Source organism: Ctenocephalides felis, unplaced genomic scaffold (assembly GCF_003426905.1).
Source record: "Ctenocephalides felis isolate EL2017-DRISC unplaced genomic scaffold, ASM342690v1 CF-g0.4_SCAFFOLD_03572, whole genome shotgun sequence".
Taxonomy (NCBI): Eukaryota; Metazoa; Arthropoda; class Insecta; order Siphonaptera; family Pulicidae; genus Ctenocephalides; species Ctenocephalides felis.
In genome coordinates, this window is record NW_020539726.1 from 16,898,926 (window position 1) to 16,923,324 (window position 24,399).

A 24,399-nucleotide genomic window follows, 5' to 3' on the forward strand; every position below is an offset into this window, starting at 1 on the left:
ATAATAATAGCTCTCAACTAATCAAAAACTGAACAAATGCACACTTAGGACACACGATTTATGTTAAGATCCAATTATGGCTCAGATACATCATACACAAAAACATATATACTTTTTCCTAAAGTGCTTAACGATTTAGAATGACTTAAAACGTCGAAAAAACATAAAATTAGCAATACAGATTTTTGGCACAAACAAACTTCTCCTTTGGAAAATTCAAAATAACTTATTTCTGAAAAAAATGGATTCTTTAATAGATACAATCATAAAATTTTTAAAGAATTACAAAAAATATAAGGCAATTTAATGTCATTAATGGCAGTGTTAAATTTTAATGTATGTATACATTTAATAAATATGTTATAGTAATGTATAAATAGTTTCATCAAGTTTTAAAAATGGTTCTTTAGCAACTATGGGCAGAATTTCCAGTACAAGTTAGATGTAGACTATTAGACACAAGTTAGATACAAGTTAGACTATTGAAATATATTTTCATAGGATTTTTTTCAAATGATGAACTTACTAATTAATGCTTATTGATAGTGGATTGAAAACCGTGACCGTCCAAACAAAATTTTAATTTAATTACTTACTTACTTAAAAACTTACAAAACTCAAATTATGCCCAAATAGTCTTCCTAAAACTAAATTTCCATATAACAGTTGTCGGTTATCAGAATCAGAAGAAGAAACAGACAGTATTTTTTAAGTGTACAGATTTGCTTCTACCGTTTTTTCCGAAATTCGAGACTTTATTGTAGAAAACTCTCTTTGAAAAATACCAGTTTTCCCAAACATGTACACTTATTAATTTTGAAGTTAAATTGCAAATATAGGAAATTTGCGAAATCTAATGAGTAAATATTTCATAACGTACCTATAATAATTATTCATATTGTGAACTATTTAATAATTTAATTATAGTTATATTGCACAAACAGAATTTGGAACAAAATTATCAATTATCAATTCCCTTATTTTTCGGAAATTGCACGCATAGTAATAAGAATTTCCCATGTGGCCAGAGCATCAACATGTTCTCATCGCCTGATACCAAAATTAGAGTGTTATATTTAGAAAACGTGGTTTCGAGACATTTCATGTTTCATTCAGAACAGTTGATGCTGCTAAATGCTGAACAAAACTGTGTTATTGTTGTCACTCGTGCTCCTTATATTGGGGCCATGTCTTGTCAAATGCAAAAAACGAATACCCATTGGTAAGAATTTGGAAATAATTGGTGAAAAAGTGAGCAAATTATGGTGTTGATATTTGTGATGTCATTCAAGGATAAAAGTTAATTTTGATTGAAGGACTTCGTTGACAGCAAAGTAACGTGCGATTATTACATTCGGTCTAAATGATGACTGATAAATTTTTTAAGAAAAGTATTAATCGGCCTATCCTCGGATAACATAGCTATATTGTGTTATCACTACCCTATAATGTGTATTATTGTGGTAACATAATACGTTTCAAATAAAAGTTTGTTGAAGATTTGTTATTCTCGGTGCACCTATTTTATTTTTCTAAATCTTGTTTTCTTGACGTTGGCTCCGAATGTGTTGGCAGTTTCAAAACTGTCTATACCTTTTGTGTTTTATATTTATTTATACGAGCGTCCATTTAAATTTTTGATACTATCAACAGCTAAAAATTAACCCCCAAATGGAACAAACGTCAACATAACATTAGTTAGGCATATTATATTCATAAATGCATAGCTTCAGTGCCAGCCTATTATTTTGAACCAGTTAATTTTATCTCCTTAGTACCATATAGGATGAAAAAGGTCACCCAAAATAGCTTTTACACTTTTTATAACATTTTGAACGAATTAAGAGTGATCTTGCCGTGAGATGTAAGATTCGGAAATTGGCTCATAAATGATTAAATTCTTAATAAAAATTTTATATTCAGTATTAATTGTAATGTACTTTCATTTAAATAACATTATCCAATATGATTTGTCATTATCTGAATTTAATGTGGTTTTAGCACTTAAGTATGATATATCCGTAAAATGTTAAAAAAATAATAATGATAAAATTTATTAATTAGGTTTTCATTAAAATATAAGCTTAGAATAACAAGACTGAATATAAATTTTGAAAATGATAGTGATAAAGGGTCTGATCGTGTTTCCATACAGAATTGGCTCTACCCTAGCATTTGAATGATTTTGATGCCATGTTATAGGTATTTCCGACAAAATTTGAGATACCAAACTTCAAATTTTTAGCTCATCATTTGGCCTTTGCAATTGAGAGACGACTCACGCGGCTGTTGTATGAGCGCGAGCGTGTACTTGCTCAGGTTTTTTCAACTTTTGAATGTGTTCTATCACATGGACTAAAACTAAATTTTAGATAGCGTAAGGAAAATTGTTAGCCTTTCTAACGATGCTTATTAAAAATTGGTCCAAACTACAACGAAAATTCGAAACAAAAAATTGTTTTCGCTTTTTCATAGACTAACAAATAATTTTTTAACAATATTTGTTGTTGATAATATGGTCCACACCGATGTGAATAGAATCGCGTTATTTGTTTATCGATATCTTTTACAGTTGCATCAAAAAACGACTTTGAAAAAAGGGGCCACTTTCACATATTTTCAATGATATCTCAGCCAAATGATGAACTACGGATTTGAAATTTGATATTTCAAATTTCCTTAAAAATACCTATAAAATGGCATCAAAATTATTTAAATACCAGGATGGGGCCAATTCTGTATGGAAACACGATCAGACCCTTCATGCAACTTATGGAATTCAAGTCATGTCAAAATAGACTTTCGAAAATTATATTTTCAACTAACATTTGTGATCCAACATGCCGATAAAGTAAAGGATCAAAACGATAGACCATATTTTTTGTGAACAAATAATAATCTTTGAGAAACAAAATCAAATATTGTATAAAGAACTATAAAAAAGTCATCGTTTATACACTGATACAATTATTCATCTATAATTTTATTGTTAATAAGAATATTAATTTATAAATGCATAAAATGTTGACAAATGTAAGTATCTATGTAACTGGCTGTTCTAAGGAATATTTGTCCCCAAATTTGATAATATAAAAATATTCAAATCATAAATAAGTATTTGTCTGAAAATGCAGGAGGTGTCTTTATCGAAAGAGATACTCCAGCCGAATTGGCGTTCAGAAATGCTGTGGATAGATCAAATATGTATAGCCGAAATATCGAACTCATTCCTCAATCTTACTATGTCGGAGCAGAAGATAGTTTTAAAATGATGAAGACAGGTAACAGTAAAAATAAATAATAAAATGTCTATTAAAATATTATGTCACTTAAATTTAGTCATAATATGTCGCAACTAGGATAGGACAACTAGTGAGTTGCCTTCCAAACAAACCATACAATAAAATGTCAAAACAATTACTAAATGTCTTTATAAAATATACTATATTTTGAGATTTTGGTGCATGCACGATAAACTATATCTATCCAAATTTAAATTGTAAAACTTACAGTGGTCGGTTCAAAGACTAAAAAAATTCATTATGCTTTCAAGGCTCACCTATTAAGTCCAAACAATTAATTTTTCAGTATGCAACATGACCCAAAGTGGCGTGGCAGCGATATTTGGGCCAATGACCAATGAAACGGCTGGAATAGTTGGTTCCATATCCGAAAATGTGGAAATGCCAAATTTACAAGTACATTGGTCACCCAGGCCGACTGACAGACGCATGGTTCTGAATTTGTATCCAGACGCTGGATCTTTGGCCAATGCCTTGGCTGATCTGGTTGTGGACTACGATTGGAAGAGTTTTACCATCGTTTATGAAAGAGATGATGGTAAAAGGACAGAATAGAATTAGAATTATATTATTTTAAATATAATAAATTATTTTTCTGAACGATGCCCAATGAACCAGAAATATATAGATAATGCTTATTGCTCTTTTTAGGTTTAGTTCGTCTAAAAGAAATGTTAAAAATCCACGGTCCTCAAGATCCACCCATCACAGTGCGCCAATTGAGTCCTGGTGGAGATTACAGACCACTTTTCAAAGAAATTAGGGACACCTTGGAAACAAGAATTATTTTGGATTGCTCACCGGATAGAGTAGTCGAGATATTAAGGCAAGCAAATGATGTCAAAATGCTCGAAGCTTATCAGGTATAAAAAAAATTATTAGTAAAATTAGATGAGCAAATTTTGATTCTTATAATCTTTTCGCATAATTATTAGGAATAATTGGTTGATTACGTTAAATTGGGAAAACAATTTTGTATAGCACTTTCTGATTTCTAATCACTCTAATTATATTTTATCAAATTCCAGAGTTACATTATAACATCATTAGATACCCACACAATAGATTTTGAAGAATTGAAATTTGGAAGAGCAAATATAACTGCAATGAGAATGCTGGATCCAACAAGTTTCGAAATAAGAAATGCTGTTTTAGATTGGGAAGAAGGCGAAAGAAGATTTGGGAGGAAACTGGATATAACGCCCAATACTGTTACGGTTAGAATTTTTATGGTTGATTAGAAGCTTTCTTTAGAACTGAAAAATATGACTGTAATTAATTATTTGGTTTAAGTGAGCAATAAATTAATTTTGAAAGCCCTAGTCAATGTTCGTACTATTATCTGCAAATGTTATAGTGGCGAAATTTCCAGTCATTTTCTATGCTTTCTCATTATATATCTCAACCCTCTTCGTTTCTCATCAAGGAATTGTGTCTGAGATTCATTTCACTCTCAGGGACTTCATTCCTCATTTAAATGTCTTTACAGTTACTGTAAAGAATTAAATTGTATTTGCATTTACGGTTTTTTTTTTTCATTCTATTCTAGGTAGAAGCTGCGCTAATGTACGATGCCGTGAATTTATTTGCTACAGCATTTGGGGAACTAAATGAACAAAATCCAATAACGACGGAATCGTTGGATTGTTCCCAAAAACAGAAGTGGATACATGGATTAGGGCTATTGGAATATATAAAACTGGTAAATTTCAATCTACTTAAAAATTACGAGACGACTATATTTGTTTGTATTCACTTTTCCATGAATACGACTAGTCAGGATTTAACCAGGTCTTTTTCCTTTTAACCCGGGACCCGTCGGTATAGGGGTGAAAATATATGCGTATAAATATCTGTATTTTATAATAACCGAGAGACTAGCAAAAATAATGAGAGAGGAAGTTTTTGATTGAAGATCAGTATATGTTTTAAAGTGGTCTTCACCAACGACAAGAATTACGTGTAAATCTTTTATCTAGAATAGAGGGTTCTTAATTCAGCAAATACATAATAGATAGTCAATAATTGATACGGCAATTTCTAAAATTAATAGAATTAATTCAGAAAAAAACTGAATCAAATAGATAACAATTTTCCACTAATTCCAACTAATAATTCCAATTTCCCACAATATTCCCTAATAATTTCAGAATTAAATGTCCACCAAATATATTTACTGGAAGTCAAAAAGTTCAATTGCTGTAATTTTTGGTCAAATAATAATATCGTTATATATAATTATTCGACCAGAAATTATTAAGGTAGAGAAAATTCAATCAATTTATTTTGCATGAATATTTAAATCAATTTATTTTGCATGCAGTCATTTGGATTTAACTTCCCGAAGTAGAAGAATAAGAATTGCGGGCTAAAACGTGGACGAAAATTTTTCACTTTTCTGCTATTTACAAAGAAACGGCTTGGCTGATCGTTGCTCAAAATTGATAAACGCTAGTCCTCATCGAGATACATCAAATGGCTTTTAAATTTTTGAAATCGGTCCAGTCGTTTTTGAGAAAACGACGATTTACGGCAAAAAATCTGTTCACATACACGCACACACACACATGCACATACACACACATACTTTTTCTAAATTTGGTCTCATTCGATTCAGAATGGCTTGAAACGTCGAGAAAACATAAAATTAGCTATTCGGATTTTTTGATGAAAACATAAACTTCTCCTTTCGGAAGTTAAAAAAATTTAAGACTTCAGAACTTGTAGAAAAAAGCCGAAAGTAGATTAAAAATATAAATAATGCTTTTTAATAATAATAAAAATCCTGCTGCAAAATACATCAATTTATACGATATTTAATATTTATTTCGGTACAAAGCGCCCATTAGCTTTATAAATTAAAATATTTTGTCTTATCCGTAGTAAAAGTCATTATGTTCTACAAAATGACAATAACCTATCACAATGATGGGTGAATATTTTTCACACACATTACGAACCCTCAAAATGGGGATGAACATAATTTCAAACCCATAGAACATAATAATGAACACTTACCAGAGCAGATATTTGCAGCAAGGCGCTTTTAGCATGCTTCATGATTCTGATGATTGATGATACTGTAACCCTCAAAAATTACATGAGCCAATGGACCTGTGAAAATTTCAATACATAAAATTAATCGCCATTTAGCTTTTTGCCGAGCACTTTATTATATTAAATGAAATTTAGAAATGTAAAACGACACATAGATATATAATAAGCAATATATATTTGATATATAAAATATTAGAAAAAAATAATTAAAATAGATTATTAATAATTAATAATTAAGGTATTCAAAAGAAAATTTTGTAAAGTGTAACATATTGAATAAAAAGTATTTCTTCTCAGAAAACTTTAACTGGCCTCACCGGTCCAATAGAAATCGATGAGAATGGTCGAAGAACAAGTTTCAATTTAGAAGTCATCGAGCTGTCCGAACATGGATTCAAGAAAATAGCAACTTGGGATCCTGTTAACAGAATAAACAATACACGTAGTATGGGCGAAGTTTATTCCAAAATAGTTCAAAGTTTGCAAAACAGGACCATGATAGTATCATCAAGAATTGGAGCACCATTTCTGATGAAGCGAATACCCAAGGATGGTGAAATATTAGAAGGCAATGCCAGATACGAAGGTAAAGATTTAATTATATTATATAATAAATTAATTGAAAACCAAATCTATATTTTATTGGGTTATCTTAGAAATTATCAATAATAGATAAATAAAATAAACTTTTTTTGCAATGTTCCTTTAGAGGACGTTGTGAAATATATTTTGAATTATATATATAATTTTGACTAAATAAATTTGTGCACTTTTCAAAACAAGAAAACAATATAGATAATTTAAAAAAAAATGAGACAAACAAGTATATATTAGACAAAAATATATCCAAAATGTACTTGCACTTTGGTATGCACTTATAAATGTATCAATATTTTGATATTTATACATCCATAAATTTACTAAATCCATAGATAAACAAGTATAATGACTAAATCTTTTTTACAAAATTAAAATTAAAAAAAAAATCCAAAAGCGATTGTTTTTGCAACACAAGCAAAAAGTTTTTTGAGTCATTCAAATCGGATGCTTAGTCCTCTCAAAATCTGCTATGTTTTGTACATTTAGCTCCGTATCTTCAAAACTGCTGGACCTGCCTTCGCAAAAAACTAATCACCACTCCTCCCCATGATTACGAATTGAATGATATTTGGATCATTCAAATCAGATGCTTCGTTCTTTTTACGAATCTCTGAAACGGCTGGACCTGCTTTTGCCAAAAAATAATCAGCACATCTCCCTATAATCGCAACCGAATGTTTTTTGAACTATTCAAATCGGTTGATCCGTGCGCCCGAAAACGTGAACAAAAAATTGTATCCACATACAAACACCCACGCACATCCATTTTTTCTGAGGTATGCCAAAATGTTCAGAAACCTTCAAAACGTGAAGATATGCAAAAATTTTCAATATCAATTTTTTGACAATTGACAATTTTTTGACATTTTTTGATAACTTACCCTACGAGAAGTTAATGATTGTTGCATTCTTTCAACTTAAAAGCCTTAAATTTATAGGATATTCTTTGGATCTAATAGACGGAATATCAAAACTGTTAGGATTCAAATATGTTTTCGAACTAACTCCAGATAATGCTTATGGATCATATGATAAAGAAAAGAAAAGTTGGAATGGTTTGGTAAAACAGTTGCTTGACAGAGTAAGTAATCTTACATTTGCTGAATTTCAGTGTGAAGATCATATTTTATCATTTCTTATTACTTCTAGAAAGCAGACTTGGCAATTTGTGATTTAACCATCACATACGACAGGAGAAGCGTCGTTGATTTTACTATGCCATTTATGACTTTAGGTAACTTTTAGCTTCAAATTATTCAAAAGCAAACTCGAAATATCAACTTCTGTGGGTCTTACAAAAAAAATTACAAACTATTGCTCTTCAAATAATAAAATGTCCACAGCCTTATCTGTAGTCTTTTTAGATCTTAAATTATATCTAAACTAGTTTTCATTGAGTTTCCTAAACTCTTTTCGGGTATCTTCCTACAAAAAACATATTGAAAATATGCATTTCAGAAAGTGTGAAATTATTTTAATTAATTCTAGGTATCAGTATTTTATACGCAAAACCAATTAAGCAACCACCAGATCTTTTCTCATTTCTTTCACCACTCTCTTTGGAAGTGTGGTTACTAATGGCAATCGCCTATATCGGTGTATCAGTTTTATTGTTCGTCTTAGCCAGGTAAATAAGGAAATATACAATATAGAATAATGCTACTTTTTCACTCAATATAATTTATTTCGCCCAATAGGATGGCTCCAGAAGATTGGGAAAATCCCCATCCTTGCAATCAAGAACCAGAAGAACTTGAAAACATTTGGCATATGTTGAACTGCGTTTGGTTGACTATGGGATCTATTATGGGTCAAGGTTGTGATATTCTACCAAAGTAAATATTCCCAAAGAAATATATGAAAACATGATTTGTTGCAATTGGGTAAAAAAAAAATTTTTTTTCGTTAGGGCGATATCAACGCGTATGGTAACTGGTGCTTGGTGGTTCTTTGCACTGATCATGTTGGCTTCGTATACCGCCAACTTGGCTGCCTTTTTGACTATGGACCGTATGGAAGTGTCCATTGAAAGTGCAGAAGATTTAGCAAAACAGACAAAAATCAAATATGGTGCAGTGATAGGAGGATCGACACTTTCTTTTTTTAAGGTACCAATCTATTTTTTTCTTAAAAAATTAAATTTTTGATATCACTTAATGAGTTTTTAATAAATATTTACCAATAGCAAGCGTTAGTTTGTATTAAATGTTTGTAAATACATACAGAATGGTAATATTAAATTCTTTTCAACATTATGACAAAGTCTAAGAAAGGCCTGATGACTTGTATGCCCACTCAAAAATTTAAAACAGCTTTTAAATACAACAATGTTTAAATTTAAACGTTTATTAATATTAAATAATTCAAAAGGAATCATTCATCTTATTATAATAGATGACATATTTACAAAAAAGAAAACATACTTAACACACAGTATTTCAATAGAACCAGCAGTGCCCGAAGCATTGTTTTCTTCGTCTCGAAGTCATTTAAATTAATTTACATGCATTTGAATTATGCATGTTACATGCATCATAAACATTAGTAACATAAACCTCGTACGTGTTTTGAAATATCTTTTATTATTTTTTGTTGTACGATTATTGTATTTAGAAACATCGAGTTATTTTCTAATTTGGAAAAAAAAGAACGGGATCAACAATAAATAAAGGTGAAAGTATTCAAATGATTGGCGGATTGTTTTTCGCGCTCTGAATACTAAAGTATAAATTTTGAAAAATGATATTTTTAAAATATGAAAACCTAATCAATTACTATAAATTTTGCCTAGAGACTTTGATTATCAAAATATGCAGAACTGACATTTTACTTTAAGGGAGTATTCTAATGTAGAAATTCCAAAAAATCGTTTTATTGTTTTTTAACTTCCCGTAGGGTAAGTTCCTGTAATGGGCCTAAAATCGGAATTGAAAATTTTTACATTTCTCGACGTTTTGAAGGTTTCTGAACATTTTGGTATACCTCAGAAAAAATGGATGTGTGTGTGTGTGTGTGTGTGTGTGTGTGTATGTATGTATAGATACAAATTTTCAGTCACGTTTTCGGGCGAAAGGATCAACCGATTTGAATGGTTCAAAAAACATTCGATTCCTATCGATAGGGAAAAAAACTGATTAGTTTTTGGCAAAGGCAGGCCCAGCCATTTCGAAGATACGGAGCTAAATATGTAAAAAATGGCAGTTTTTGAGAGAACTAAGCGTCCGATTTGAATGATTCAAAAAACTTTCTACTTGTCTTAACAAAATATTTGATTTTGGAAAAAAAAAATTGTTTCAATTTTTTTTTTTTTTTTTTAATTTTTGTATATCGAAAATAATTCAGATTTTATTTTTAATTCTGACTATAGTTCTAATATACTTTAATTAAGTAATTTCAACTTTGCAATTAAGTTTATATAATTCTTATAAATATTAGACAATGTTACAATATTTATAATAATCTATTTGAAAACATTCAGTATTCTTCGAACATTTCGTTACGGTACGGGAAGTTCGAGCAATTTGCCTTAAGGCACGATGCCACCCACCCCACTAGTTTTTTCATATTTTCAAAAGTGAACTATTTAACTAGAATATGTGCACGAGAAGATTTTTAAAAATCCTAATGCATTTCGAAGATACAGCTGTTTGACCACGATAATCCGCATTTTTCTCAAAACTGTCTCTTTCAGTACAATGTCCAAGATTTCGCGAATTCTACTGGGCTTGAAATTTTTCATCCACAAATATAAATTCTTTCTTTTTTTTAAAAAATAGAGAAACTCAAAAAAAGTTGTAAGAAAATGGTCTTTCCCACAACGTTTTATTAAATATCACACAATTTTGAAAAATCTACTCTGTCGATTTCTTTCCCACAACGTTTTATTAAATATCACACAATTTTGAAAAATCTACTCTGTCGATGTTTACTAAAAACTATAATTACCATAACACCTAATTAATATCTTTCAAACAGTTTTGAATTTTTGGTACAATTTCCAACTAATATCTTTTCAAACAGTTTTGAATTTTATTAAATCGATTCAAGATTTTTTAATTAAACGTGGATTAAAATCAGTATTAAATGGCTTTTATCTGCTAAAAGAAATGACTCTCGGGGGTCTCATGAAATAATGGCTTTTAAATTTTAAATTGAAGCAGCGATTTTTGAAAAACGTCGACAATAATGGTCAAATTTTAACTCATATACAAGCAGGCACAATTTTTTTCAAACATAAAATCGGATTTTTCGGCCGAAAAATGAACTTCTTTTTCGGGAAGTTGAAAATTTGTTTTGTTTATAGGAATCGAATTTTTCAACTTATCAACGTATGTGGGCTAATATGGAGTCAGCTAGGCCAAGTGTTTTTACTACAAGCAATGACGAGGGAGTCGAACGTGTCCTAAAAGGCAAAAGATTATATGCTTTTCTCATGGAATCTACAAGTTTGCAATACGTGATAGAACGAAATTGCGAACTTACACAGATTGGCGGAAGATTAGATTCAAAAGGCTACGGAATTGCTATGCCAGTCAGTAAGTATTTTGAATAAACTATAATTACATATTTAAAAAAATCACTGAAATTCAAGTCCATAGGCATTTAGCTCCTTGATAATTTTTACCAATATATTTCGCTATATTTGATATAATATTTGATGAAAAAAAAGATATATTTTAAATATATTTTTTTCAATATTGAAGAAATCTATCTACTTAATCGTAATAACTTGACACATATTTAATCATTAAATATTTTGTGATATATAAAAAATACAAACACATCCTCGATCTTCATCGGGGTGAGAAGGTGCTCTATCCAATAAGAGTGATTTAACACCTAGATTTACGGACCCGAGCCAATTTGACTCAATAAAAATTTGATGACTATACACAATATATATATATATATATATATATATATATATATATTGTATATAGCCATCAAATTTATAATAATATGCATACAAAACTATATACATTGATATATAGAATTATGGCGATTCCACTAGATCAAGTGGTGGAAAATGTCTATTTTGAATTTCTTGATAATAAACATTTCATTCAAATTGCCTTTGGCCTATTTTTTTTTTAAAAAAATACATTTTTTGCATGAGCCAAATTGCATCATTTTAGTAAAAATAGGTATAGTATAAACAGCATCCATAAATCTAGTGTTAAGCAGTAGTTTTTTTTTTCAGGAAGTATATTTTCACAGCTGAGGCAAAGATACATAGATCACTTTGAATGTAAAATATTAACTTGAGCCACTCAGGTCTACTGACCACGGTGCAGTTAACGATCAGATCTTCAATAATAACGAAGCGAAATATTTCATAACGAAGAAGTCCTTTAGTCCGGAACACTACAATCCGGTTTTTCCGATAGTCCGGCGTTTTTCCAAAAAATTTGTTTTTTCTCAATCGAAAGCTATTAGAACGTTTTCGGGATGGTTCGGAATGGTACGGAACACTAACTCTCGATTAGAAAATAGAAATTATCAAACGGCTAAAAATCATGAAATTTTTGTTTTTTTGTAAAAATTAAAAATGTTTTTTGTTATTGTTTTCAATAGCAATCAAAATACAGTACAATCCTATTGGGCTATTTGGCTTATATCATTCACTCACACACATACACACACACTTTCAAACACACATATAAATTATTGTGATAAATATTATCTAAATATCGATAGTTAAAAAATCACTCCAATGAGTTACTCACAAATTCTGATTCATTTCTACAACGATGTGGTAGTGCTAAAGGAAAGGTCTTCAATATTATCATTGGGCAGCTTTTTCTTCAGTCTTCTTGAAACTGTTGTCTCAAGAAGCTGAGTGGTTATTGAATTTGAATGATTGTCCAGTTTATAAAAATGTTTAATACTGTTTATTTTTATAACTCTGTTCATAAATTCTACGTTAAAATCGTCTTGTAAGGTTTTATTTCTTATGAACCATAGAGCATTACTAATTTGTCTCAAAATTTTATACTGGGCACGTTACATTAGCACAATGTTTGATTTGTTCGCAAAGCCTCACAATTGTATTCCATAAGTCCATATCGATTTTATCGCCACCTTGTAAATTATTAGTTTATTATTAATAGATAGAATTGACTTGCGTGCCAGAAGACAATATAGTTCAGCAGTCGAATTTTTATAGTTTTTAATTTTGCGCAAATATAATAATATGATCTTTCCATGTCAGTTTACGATCTAGATGCATACCTAGGTATTTGACACAATTAATACTTGAAATTGCTTGGTCATAAAAAATTAAAAATATTTTAAATATATATTCTATTAAATGTAAAATAAGCTTTGTTGCCTGATTTGTTGCCTTGTTTTCATAATTACCACTCGATAGTCCGGAATTTTCTATAGTCCGACACGTAGATCAGGCCCGAGCGAGTCGGACTAAAGGACTTCTACGTATATAGTTACCAATCCCATCAATTATTTCTAGTAATAACATCAATCACAATTCGTCATTTTAGATTCCCCTTACCGTACAGCAATAAGCGGAGCAGTGCTCAAAATGCAGGAGGAAGGAAAACTTCACCAGCTCAAGACCAAGTGGTGGAAGGAAATGCACGGAGGCGGAAAATGTACGGCAGACGCTCAAGTTTCAGACGATTCGGCAGCAGAATTGGGCATCGACAACGTGGGTGGTGTTTTCGTCGTCTTGGGTTGCGGTTGCGGAGTTGCAGTTGTGATAGCAATGTTGGAATTCTTGTGGAACGTGCGAAAAGTCGCGGTGGAAGAAAAGGTAAAAAAATTGAATAGATGGTGTTTTGTTAAATTAAATTCTCGAAGGAAAAGTTTATGTTTTCATCAAAAAATCCGATTCGCTAATTATATGTTTGCCCTACCTTTCAAGCCATTCTGAATCGAATGAGGCCAGGAAAAAGTGTATGTATGTGTGTGTGTGTGTATGTGCGTATGTGTATAGATTTTTTGCCTTAAATCGGCGTTTTCTGAAAAAGGGCAGGACCGATTTCAAAAATTTAGAAACCATTCGATGTACCTATGAAGACTATCGTTTGCCAGTTTTCCGTGACGATCGACCAAGCCGTTTCTTAGTCTGCAATTCTGGTTCAATTTTCAAAAATTCAAAAATCATTCAAAAGATATTTGTTGGGAATCAATCTGATAAGTTTTTGGTAAAGATTCGCTGGCATAAGTTCTTGTAATTAACAGTTGATTTATTTTGTATATTTATTTTATCAAACCGTAACGACCACAACATTTTAACAAGAAATCGATTATATTGTATGAAACAACTGCTTCAAGAAAGTGTAATATTTTTTTTAAATCTTTACAAATAGCAACCAAGATACTGTAATATCTTATAAACTATTGTAAAATGCACAAAAACATAGAATAGAAGAAATATATTAAATTTAACTACTGTGATACAAATCTCGGTAAGGGAAGTCTCTATGAGAGAAGAGAGATTTCAATTATTTTTTTTAAAATCAACTATGATTTTTGGCCAAGACGTATGACCAAAATATATTTATTTAAAAGTACACCATAAAATAACATTCAAATGGTAGAAGTTATAATTAATTGATATGCGTGTCATAATTATTAATGGTTCTAAAGTTTTTTAATAGATAAACATTTGTTTTCAACATTTTGGATAAAAATCGTTAGGCATGCATATCACGTGTGGATACCTGGCCAATTAAACAAGAAATATTCAAAATTCATATTTCAAATTGCATTTACATATATATATATATATATATATATATATATATATATATATATATATATATAAATTGTTTAATATGAACAAAACAGCACTCAGATTTTTTTATCACAACTTTATTTTATTATTACAAACGTTTCGAGACTAAGGTGTGCCTCATCATCAGTGTAATTTCAATAACAGTTATTTATTACCAAACATTCTTTTCAATATTTTATTTAAAACTAAATTCGGACTTTTTAATATAAAACATCAACTATACCTTGCATTGGCAAGTGACTTCATAAAATTCTATATATATATATATATATATATATATATATATATATATATATACCTTAATGTTATTATTAATGAAGATACAATTCAAAAAACACTCAAATAATGCATTTTAAAAAATGATAAGGCCTAAATTGCATGCGAAAATTATAATTTAATTATATAATACATAATTGTATTAAAAAATATAGTGGATAAAGATACTAAGTATTTTACGTTTTCTGATTTCAGATAACGCCATGGGAAGCATTTTGCACTGAATTGAAATTTGCGCTTAACTTTTGGATAGTAACAAAACCTGTACATAATAAACCGAGTGAGTCAGGATCCCAAAAATCTTCGAAATCTCGAGAATTGTCAGAATCTAGATCAACTGCAGTTAATGCATTAAATACAGCATCAAGTTTCTTAAATCTCGATAAAGCTGGAAACTTATTTCACTAAAGCCGATTGTTTTTTTTTTGTGAACTCTCCATACTAATTCCGCAGAAATACATGAGTACATATGCATTTTTTCCATGAATAGTTATAATCAAATCAAATAAATAACTATAAATGCATTAAATCAAATGTATATACAATTGTATCAATATCTTTACGCACTAATTTGTAGATATAATTCTAGGTGAAAAAAAGCAAAGACATAAAGCATCCTAAATAACTTGAATGTATTATTGTAGGATAATTTACAATGTATCCAGAAATAAGGACTCTGTCCTTTCTGAATCATTACTGTAAAAATTAATATCAGAATAAGAGGAAATAAAATGATTAAAATTTATTTATAAATTTATTTAACACAGTGTAATAAATAGGTTTTAATATACAATACTAAATAAATAATTTATAAGTACTAAATTTGGCACAAAGGTAATAATAATAATTCTCCTATAATTTACAATATATGTAATTTAAATAACGTGTTATCTAAAGTCAGAAAAAGAAAACTGCAAAAATTAGATTGAAGTATGGAATTTTAATTTTATCATATTTTGTTGATAGAATTTTGATTTATTTAAAGTAGCCCAGTTTCTTACCCTAAATAGACTTACTTTTTTATCGTTAGGTATTTGAATTTAAGGGGGGCGATACATGTAACAAGAAAAAAAAAATCGATTTTTTTTTCATAAATCGTTACAATAACATCTCAAAAATATGCCTGTAAATATTCAAAACAAATTATCATTATTTATACAATAAAAACTCATTTAAGTGCCACGCCTCAACTCGACGCTTGAGTGCTATTGTACTCTATCTGTTTCTGTGTCAAAAATTTAAACGCGTTTTTCTCAAAACGACATTTTTAAAATTTGCGGGCGGGATAACTCAAAAAGTTCTCAACCGATTCCAATGAAATTTTGCACACATCTACTTTACAGTAATAGCTTCTAGTTAAACCTCATACATTCCAAAAAAATTTTCAAAAATTAACCCTTTTACCAAAAAAAAACATTGAAAAAAAGGTGAAAAATCGAACTTTTTTTTCTAAGGTGTGCCAATTTACGATTTTGTGACTTTTTTAATTTTTTTTTGGTTTAACTAGAAGATATGTTCAATGAACACATACAAACTAATTTTTTTGATTTCAAATCACCGTACGAAAAGTGAGAACGCCCGCAAATTGATGGCGTTTTCCGAGAGGGTCTTGGCAGATTTATTTTTACGGCAGCCATTTAAAAAAAAAAATTAAAAAAAAAATTTTTTGTGTATTTTAATATATAATAAATAACCCTAAAAAAGTTCAAAAAGATTCAGTCATTCCTTCCCAGTTTAAAAAGTCCTCAAAAAAGTGTAAAAATTAAGGCGATTACATGTATCGTCCCCCTTAATAGATATTGGAATAATCATATAGAGAAAAATATTTTAAAAGAACAACATATTTTAAAATTATTATTAGAATAAAAAATTTAAAATTTACCAAATGTTCGATTTGGTAATCAAAACTTTGAACAAAAGTGGTAAGTAAAATTTCTCCCTCTTGAAAATATGAATGCTATGCAATTGTTCGTAATAAAAATTATAAATTTTAGTATTCTATTAATTATTTTACCTTTCCTATCAGTTACTCTTCAGTTCCTCTTCAGTGCACATATGTATTCTGATTTGTATCAGACTACATCTCTCTTGTACATACTTCTAATCAAAATTAATACCATTGGGTAAATCTCCATTCAATTTAGCTCTCTTCACTAGTTCATAATATTCAGTAAAATCAACATAAGATGGTATTTTCTGATCACTATCTGTCATTTCTGATTGTGTCGTATCAGAATTTGTAGAACTATTTGTCATGCTTGCATTTGTGCCGTTAACAAAATCATTTGTACCAGTTTCATATGAATCACTGTTGGAGTAATAAGCATTATTTAAATTCGAAAAGCTCTCTACAACAGGATTGAATTTTACTGTATTTGTGCCTGGCTTTGCGATCAAGCTACTGCAATCTTCAACTTTCTTCGTATTTGTTTCAGATTTTAGTTCAGATTTGCAAATACTTTTTGGTTTTCCTATTTCTTTAGATGATGTAGGTAGCTCTGTTTTCAGAGGATAATTAAAATTTCTCACAAGCAGCGTGATATCTTTGTGACCACTCGATGCAGCTTTGCCCAATTTATATAACTCTTTGTGCATTTGAACTGTTTTATCTACGATTCCTTGAGAAACCGCATTTAAAGATGTATGAACTCGAAACTAAAAATTATATGATCTTCAACAAAATTTATTTGACTTTTAGGATTGTTAGATGATAATTTGAAATATAATTATCAGTTTATAATTATTGATTACACTGCGCGACAAAAATGACACTTTAATATTTTTCCTCAAACTTTTTTTTTATTTATCAGTGTTATTATTAATTGAAATTTTATTATATATAATGCTGATTAGATACTTAATTACTATTTTGAATAATCTAAGCTTTATTTAGTATTTAACAACTCTCCCAATCACAAGGTGATAAATATCATAATATTGCAATGTAAGGGTTAAAACTAATGAAAGTCTCCAAAAATTTAAAATTTCAAGATATATTATAATTACTTTGTTATAAAAAAAATAATATAAATGCATTCTCAAAGCATTTTGTATGTTAAAGTAAAACTTTTCAACAATTGATATAAAATACTAATTAGTGCATTTAAATATTTTAATTTTTATATTGCATTATTTTTGCAAGTTTGTGTTATTATATTTGCTTATTGTATAATTGAATTAATATAAAACTCTGAACTACATGACGAACTAAAAATCATATAGTATTAAAAAATCCATAAAGTTTTAATACCGCAGCTGCTTTATCAATATCAATTTTATATGAAATCAATCAATCAATTTATATCGATATCAATTTTATATCAAAAATATTTTCATAATATTGATAAAAATTTATTAAGCAGTAGCATTTAATTTTAATATTAAAAAATTTGGAAACATTCAGATCTACGAAATTGATATAGCATAAAATATATTTTAGCAAGATTGCAAAATTAGCAAATTGAGTCCAATTATTAAGACACACACAGAATCAAGAACTTAACATTAAAATATAATTCAATAATTAGTAATAATTAGTAATTATCAAATACTTTAAATAATGAAACATAAAAATATCTAACCTGTTCTACAGCCATTTGTGCCAAATGCCGGTTTACTTGATCGTATTCAATACACTTTGCTTCCTGCAAACTTTTATATAAACCAGAGCTCATCAATAGCAAAAACCTGAAAAATAAAAAAAAAACTTTATAATATTTTTGGAAAAATATAATATATAATTCAAGTTATAAATAAATATAAATAAGAATACAGGAAAAATGTCTGTACATTTGATCTCGTCAATAAACTCATTCACCTGCAAGAATCGTCAATTTCTATTCCTCCATGAATTTCTGGTTCTGCTATAACAGGTTCTGAAATTGCTGATGCCAAGTGCTGATTTTCTTTATAACCACCTTTTAATAAATAAGAACCAATGCATCTTGTGCATTCTAATACTCTATCTGCAAATGATAAAGCATTTGAATTTAATAATAATTAATAGCGATTAAAAATACAGGAAAAAACATTAATTTAAATGCGGAACCAATAGTCCAGTCATTTGGTCGTTTTGCCGGTACAGTACTCCGGGAATTCTGAAAATTGGTGATCTTATAGATTTCGAGGTGCTCTTTACGAAAATCAACTTTGCCACCTCAAATTTGAACGGCAAGTTGCCGCCATATTGAAAAAATGGCGTCAAAAAACAGCTTTTTTAAAATATCTCCTTTCTGGCTCATTCTACGATACAAGTATATATGTACGAATTAAACTACAGAAAATTTCCTACAATTCTTTAGAAACCCGTTTTTTTGTAAAATTGATAGTTTGAGAGTACGGCCGCCTCAAAATCTTTGCTGCTCTCGCCGTTGTATCAAATCTGTCCATATATGACAGCGCTTCGAACTTGACCACATTCTCTCTAATAATTAATATTTTCAATGTTAAATTAAGCGAATTAGATCTAGAAATAAAATAATTCAAATATTTTTCTGTTTTTTTGCTGATTTTTTAACGCTTCAAGCTACTTGAAGCCATGAGGTGCTACTCAAGCTATAAGTATACTTATAGCTACTTTGCCATTGAAGTGTTGAAAAATATTTGAATTATTTTGTTTCTAGATCTTATTCGCTTAATTTAACATTGAAAATATTAATTATTAGAGAGAATGTGGTCAAGTTCGAAGTGCTGTCATATATGGACAGATTTGATACTACGGCGAGAGCAGCAAAAACTTTGACGCGGCCGTACTCTCAAACTATCAATTTTACAGAAAAACGGTTTTCTAAGGAATTGTAGGAAATTTTCTCTAGTTTAATTCGTACATAGATACTTTTATCTTAGAATCAGCCAGAAAGGAGATATTTTAAAAAAACTGTTTTTTGACGCCATTTTTCCAATATGGCGGCAACTTGCCGTTCAAATTTGAGGTGGCAAAGTTGATTTTCGTAAAGAGCACCTCGAAATCTATAAAATTTCCAATTTTCAAAATTCCCGGAGTACTGTACCGGCAACAGCCTTTTTTTGCACCAAATGACTGGACTACAAATCAAACCAAAAGATAGCATAGCAAATTTTGAGATAATACTAGGACTAATAGATTAATAATATATTACACTATTATCTTTAATATATTGCCTTGTTTGATTTTATCCATATTCAGTCCCAATTGTTTCAATCTAAGTTCTTCATCCTCGTTATAAATATCATGATCAACTGTTAGTTGTAACACCCTTAAAACGGAATTGCTATCTGTTCTACAAAGCAAAGCTCGACAAGTTCCTATATTAGCTATATATAACTTATTATTATAAAGTAAGGCAACCACGGCACTTGTCCCAACTTTTAATTCTTTGTTAATTGCTTCTAATGTATCTTTATCTTTCTTGTACTGTGTCGACAACTGCAAGAAATAATAAATATGAAATTGAAAGTTATGGAGATGTTTATAATAATTTTGAAATACATTTGATTTTTTAAGTACGGTGGTACCTTGACAAACTAGCGCCCCAACATACGAGTTTTTAGAGATACGAGCCGCCAAAAGAGCAATTCGTTGCTTCGACATACGAGTAGAATTCGAGATACGAGCTTCGTGCGAGTAATTGTCGAAAAATATTAATAGCAAAATGAAAACATGAAAAACTTTGTCAGTAGTAACAAGGATTTTCCTACCATAAAAATGATTTGGCTGTTTTATTATAGTAAATTCAATTATAAATCAATATTAAATGTGTGGTAACAATTTACCCACGCAAATATATCAAGGATTATTTTAGCATTTGAAATTTTAACTATACATTAATAGTGATTGTACAGTTTTGTATATGTTGAGTTAGCATTTTTTGCTTTTTGAACATTTACAAAATATCATTTACTTTTATAACCACAGATCTAAAGAAAAGAGCAATGTCTCTTAAATTAAAGTGAAAAATTTATAAAAAATATGAGGATGACGAGGATGTATCGTCATAAGTATGTACTGTGTTTTAACAGAAGGATTTGATAAAGGGTATAAGTCCAGCTTAGGGCCTTACAATAATTTATAAGCAGCTTTCAGAGCTCCAAAAGTTTGTGGATAAAAATCCACTAAAGTTGCAATAGTTCGAACATGAGAGTTGTTCAACACAACATGTCTAATTCATTTCCACAATATCATGAATGGACAGGGAAAAACAATAATTAAATTAATAGATAGTAAATTTATTTTTAATATCCAATAATCCTAAAAACCACTGTGCTGAAACAAATTAACGGCATTTCAATGTTTTTATATTGAAAAAAGTGCTTCGAAATGCGAGCGATTCGACATAGAAGTGTTATGGAACGAATTAAACTCGTATGTCAAAGTACCACTGTATTTTAATAACAAAGAAAAATATTGCACATGATCATGTGCAGAATAAATAAATTTGTTGTCTAAGATAATAATATACCAAATTGAAATTCAATCGATTGAATTTCAATTTGGTATATTATTATCTTAGACAACAAATTTATTTATTTTATTCAAAGCATTACTCAAATATTTTTGAAAAAATAAAATAAAAAAATACATTTTAACATACTTCATCTTGATTCAAGTTTGGAGGTAGTTCATATTGCAATCGCTTCGCTAATAGTTCATCTATCGAGTCCAAATATCCCTTTTCAACAGATATGAAAGCTTGCCTGAAAAAATCATACATAAACTTATAAGTTAATTGGTAAAATGAATTATTTGGAATAATTTTAATTTTACATAAAGAATTATTTATTGGAACAACCACATTCACAAGATGCTAAAAACTGAAATTTTGTGACCTCAATAAATTGAAATTGATTGTATATTTATATATTTTTTTTAATTATTTTTTTATGCAAATGAATAAATATCAATCCATTTGTGGAGCATAATAAAACACTTATTTACAACAAGATACAAGATTCTTGTATTGAAGTTTGTGTTGATTGTATAATTGTAATTGAAAAATTAAATTATTACCTTAATACTTCCTTCACTTCTTCATCAGATTGTTTTCCAGTTAGTTGACCCAGTACGATTTCTGCTGTTATCCTTTGTAAAGCAAAATCCGCATATTCTGGTCCATAATGACCATCGAATACACCGTACAAACAACTAATAATAATAAAAATCTATTATATTCAAATATCTTATCTTTTAAAGTAATACTCTAATATTCTAAGTCTTATACTTTGGTTCAACTTTCAAATTAATGTTTTTTATATCACTCTAATCATTATTCAATTCTGAAAGTTTTTGATTGGTACAAAGAGTTTTACGAAGAAAATGAAAAGACCTTACTTGTTAACATGTGGGTATTAAGAAAACGAATATTTTGTGTTTGCAATTATAGAAACTGTTATAAACGGAACCACAAATGGAGGAATAGAAATTGCTGTTGGTTCTTTCATCATTTTGAATTATGTAATTGCAAAAAGTTTTATTTATTTCAACCAATTTGCCTCGACCTTAAATCAATTTAACCTATTTAATATTTTGCAACCTATTTGAATTGATTTTAGTCGATTTGAAAGGTGATTATTTTGACAATATTAAATATACAGGTTTTTCTTTTGTTATCATTGAATATTCATAGCTTGGTATTTCTTTAAAAATCATATAAAAAAAATATTCATCATTCTTTGTTGTAAACTATCCTTATTGTTAAATTTAATAAATGACATTAGTAATTTAATAATTTAACATTATGGTTAATAAATTGAGTATGTAATATTTGTAATTCTATGTGTCAACAATTAGGAGACAACTACAACAATAACAAACAAAAATAACAATAATGTATAGGACTATAAACATAAAATTAAAACACAATAAATTAATTCTAGTGCATATGAAATAATTAATAGAAATGTATCCACTGTCAATGACTGTATAATATTACAAAAATATATTATTTTTTACTTACATATTTTCATCAAGTCTGCAATAAAAATTGCGACAATTGAGTGAATGTTCATTTTCATGTTCATTAATTTCACAAAAAGATTCATTTTTGGAAAATGCTGAACCACAATCCCAACACACTGGTAAATCGTCTGTCCAAGATAAAAATGTTTGTCCAATGTCATTACTCATTTAAATATATTAATTAAAATTATTGCTAAGGCGACTATTTTTGACAATTGTGTTTGACAATGATTTATTTTTAGGTTAATATGGCAGCGCCATCTGTTGGACGTTTTCTTGAACTTGGTAAAACCGTTATTTCAAAATGTTGACAATGTTGCCAATTTTATCCTTTTACATTTTGAAAATTGGTTCTTTATTTGGAATAAACAAGGGTTTTAAAATATATATTTAAATAAAATAAAATAAAATTTAAATATAATAAAGTGAAATATAAATTGAAAATATAAAATTTTAAGTATAATAAAACAATATATAATAAACATGATAAAATAAAATATAAATTTAAAACAATAATTAAAATAAAATATATATTTAAAATATAAAATTTAAAATATAATTAAAATTAAAAATATAATAAAATAAAATATAAATTTAAAATATAATGAAACTATGTTAATTAATTTTAAAATATAAAAATATATTCAAAAAGAATTATGCAACATAAAGTTATCAAGAAAGTTGTATAAACCTGTGGAAATATAAAAGTATGTACCTCTTTACTGATATCATAGAAGATTCACAATTAACAAACTGGTCTTAAAGTAAAAAGACCATACGTCCCGGTTTGGACAGAATAGCCCCAGATAGCCCCGGATTTCCATCTTGTGTCTCGGGTTTTTCTAAAAGCGCAATATTTGTTTGTACCGGATTTTGATCTTATGTCCCAAATTATACCGGGTTTACAAAAATTACAGGTTAATTTGTATCTTTGCAATTACTTGATAAAATTAATAATGCCAATCCGGGAGCGGAGGGAGGGGGAGTATTCTTAAATACTATTGAGGGTCACAAAAAACTGTTTTTTTTTTATTGAATCAAATTTGTAAAAAGAAGTGTGGACTTTTAGTAAGAACTGTATTATTCGATTATATGTAATATTATTTCTATACCTGTGATGTTATATCTTATATTATTCGATCTATTTCTTCTTTTTCGCTTTTGAATCTTGAATTTTTTTTTCAACAATTGTTCTTTTTTTTTTCAAAAATTTTGTGAGATTAAAAATAAAAGTTCAAATTAATTAATGTAAGAGGCTTTTCAACACACCTTTGAAATTTTGTATTAAACAATTTTCTCAATCATAACGCATGCTCGTTGCCTTGTAATATAATATATATCATTTCCAGATATTTGTCAGTTGTAATTTTATTATCAACTAACTTTTGTAAACCCGAGACAATCCGGGACAAAAGATCCAAATCCGGGACAAATATTGTTTTCAGAAAAACCCGGGACAAATATTGCTTTCA

General features: G+C 28.9%; 2 protein-coding genes across 2 annotated transcripts; one reads left to right on the plus strand and one right to left on the minus strand.

The window, feature by feature from the left end:
* Positions 1-1,162: 1,162 nt before the first annotated feature.
* LOC113387648 (glutamate receptor ionotropic, kainate 2-like) lies at positions 1,163-15,705 on the plus strand. The gene is made up of 15 exons (XM_026625004.1): positions 1,163-1,222; positions 3,135-3,281; positions 3,589-3,840; positions 3,954-4,165; positions 4,331-4,519; positions 4,852-5,004; positions 6,657-6,945; positions 7,898-8,040; positions 8,109-8,193; positions 8,448-8,586; positions 8,657-8,794; positions 8,869-9,067; positions 11,263-11,494; positions 13,460-13,731; positions 15,190-15,705. Exons 2-15 carry the CDS (start codon positions 3,203-3,205, stop codon positions 15,400-15,402), a joined length of 2,595 nt encoding a protein of 864 aa, XP_026480789.1. The 5' UTR covers positions 1,163-1,222; positions 3,135-3,202; the 3' UTR covers positions 15,403-15,705.
* A 1,231-nt stretch (positions 15,706-16,936) lies between these two features.
* LOC113387649 (TGF-beta-activated kinase 1 and MAP3K7-binding protein 1-like) lies at positions 16,937-23,113 on the minus strand. The gene is made up of 7 exons (XM_026625006.1): positions 22,926-23,113; positions 21,980-22,114; positions 21,564-21,666; positions 20,134-20,398; positions 18,812-18,959; positions 18,576-18,681; positions 16,937-17,649 (listed from the first exon to the last, which is right to left on the minus strand). The coding sequence occupies exons 1-7, from the start codon at positions 23,093-23,095 to the stop codon at positions 17,095-17,097; spliced, it is 1,482 nt and encodes a 493-aa protein (XP_026480791.1). The 5' UTR covers positions 23,096-23,113; the 3' UTR covers positions 16,937-17,094.
* Positions 23,114-24,399: the final 1,286 nt, after the last annotated feature.

Bases quoted from the DNA above. Each gene is read 5' to 3' on its own strand.
- LOC113387648 (XM_026625004.1), top strand. From the start codon at position 3,203: ATGTATAGCCGAAATATCGAACTCATTCCTCAATCTTACTATGTCGGA. The intron at 8,041-8,108 runs GTAAGTAATCTT...TATTACTTCTAG, and splicing joins TAAAACAGTTGCTTGACAGA to AAAGCAGACTTGGCAATTTG. The intron at 8,587-8,656 runs GTAAATAAGGAA...TTCGCCCAATAG, and splicing joins TTATTGTTCGTCTTAGCCAG to GATGGCTCCAGAAGATTGGG.
- LOC113387649 (XM_026625006.1), bottom strand. From the start codon at position 23,095: ATGAGTAATGACATTGGACAAACATTTTTATCTTGGACAGACGATTTA. The intron at 18,960-20,133 runs GCAATATATTAA...TATCATTTGCAG, and splicing joins TATGGATAAAATCAAACAAG to ATAGAGTATTAGAATGCACA. The intron at 17,650-18,575 runs GTTAGATATTTT...TATAATTTTTAG, and splicing joins CACAAATGGCTGTAGAACAG to TTTCGAGTTCATACATCTTT.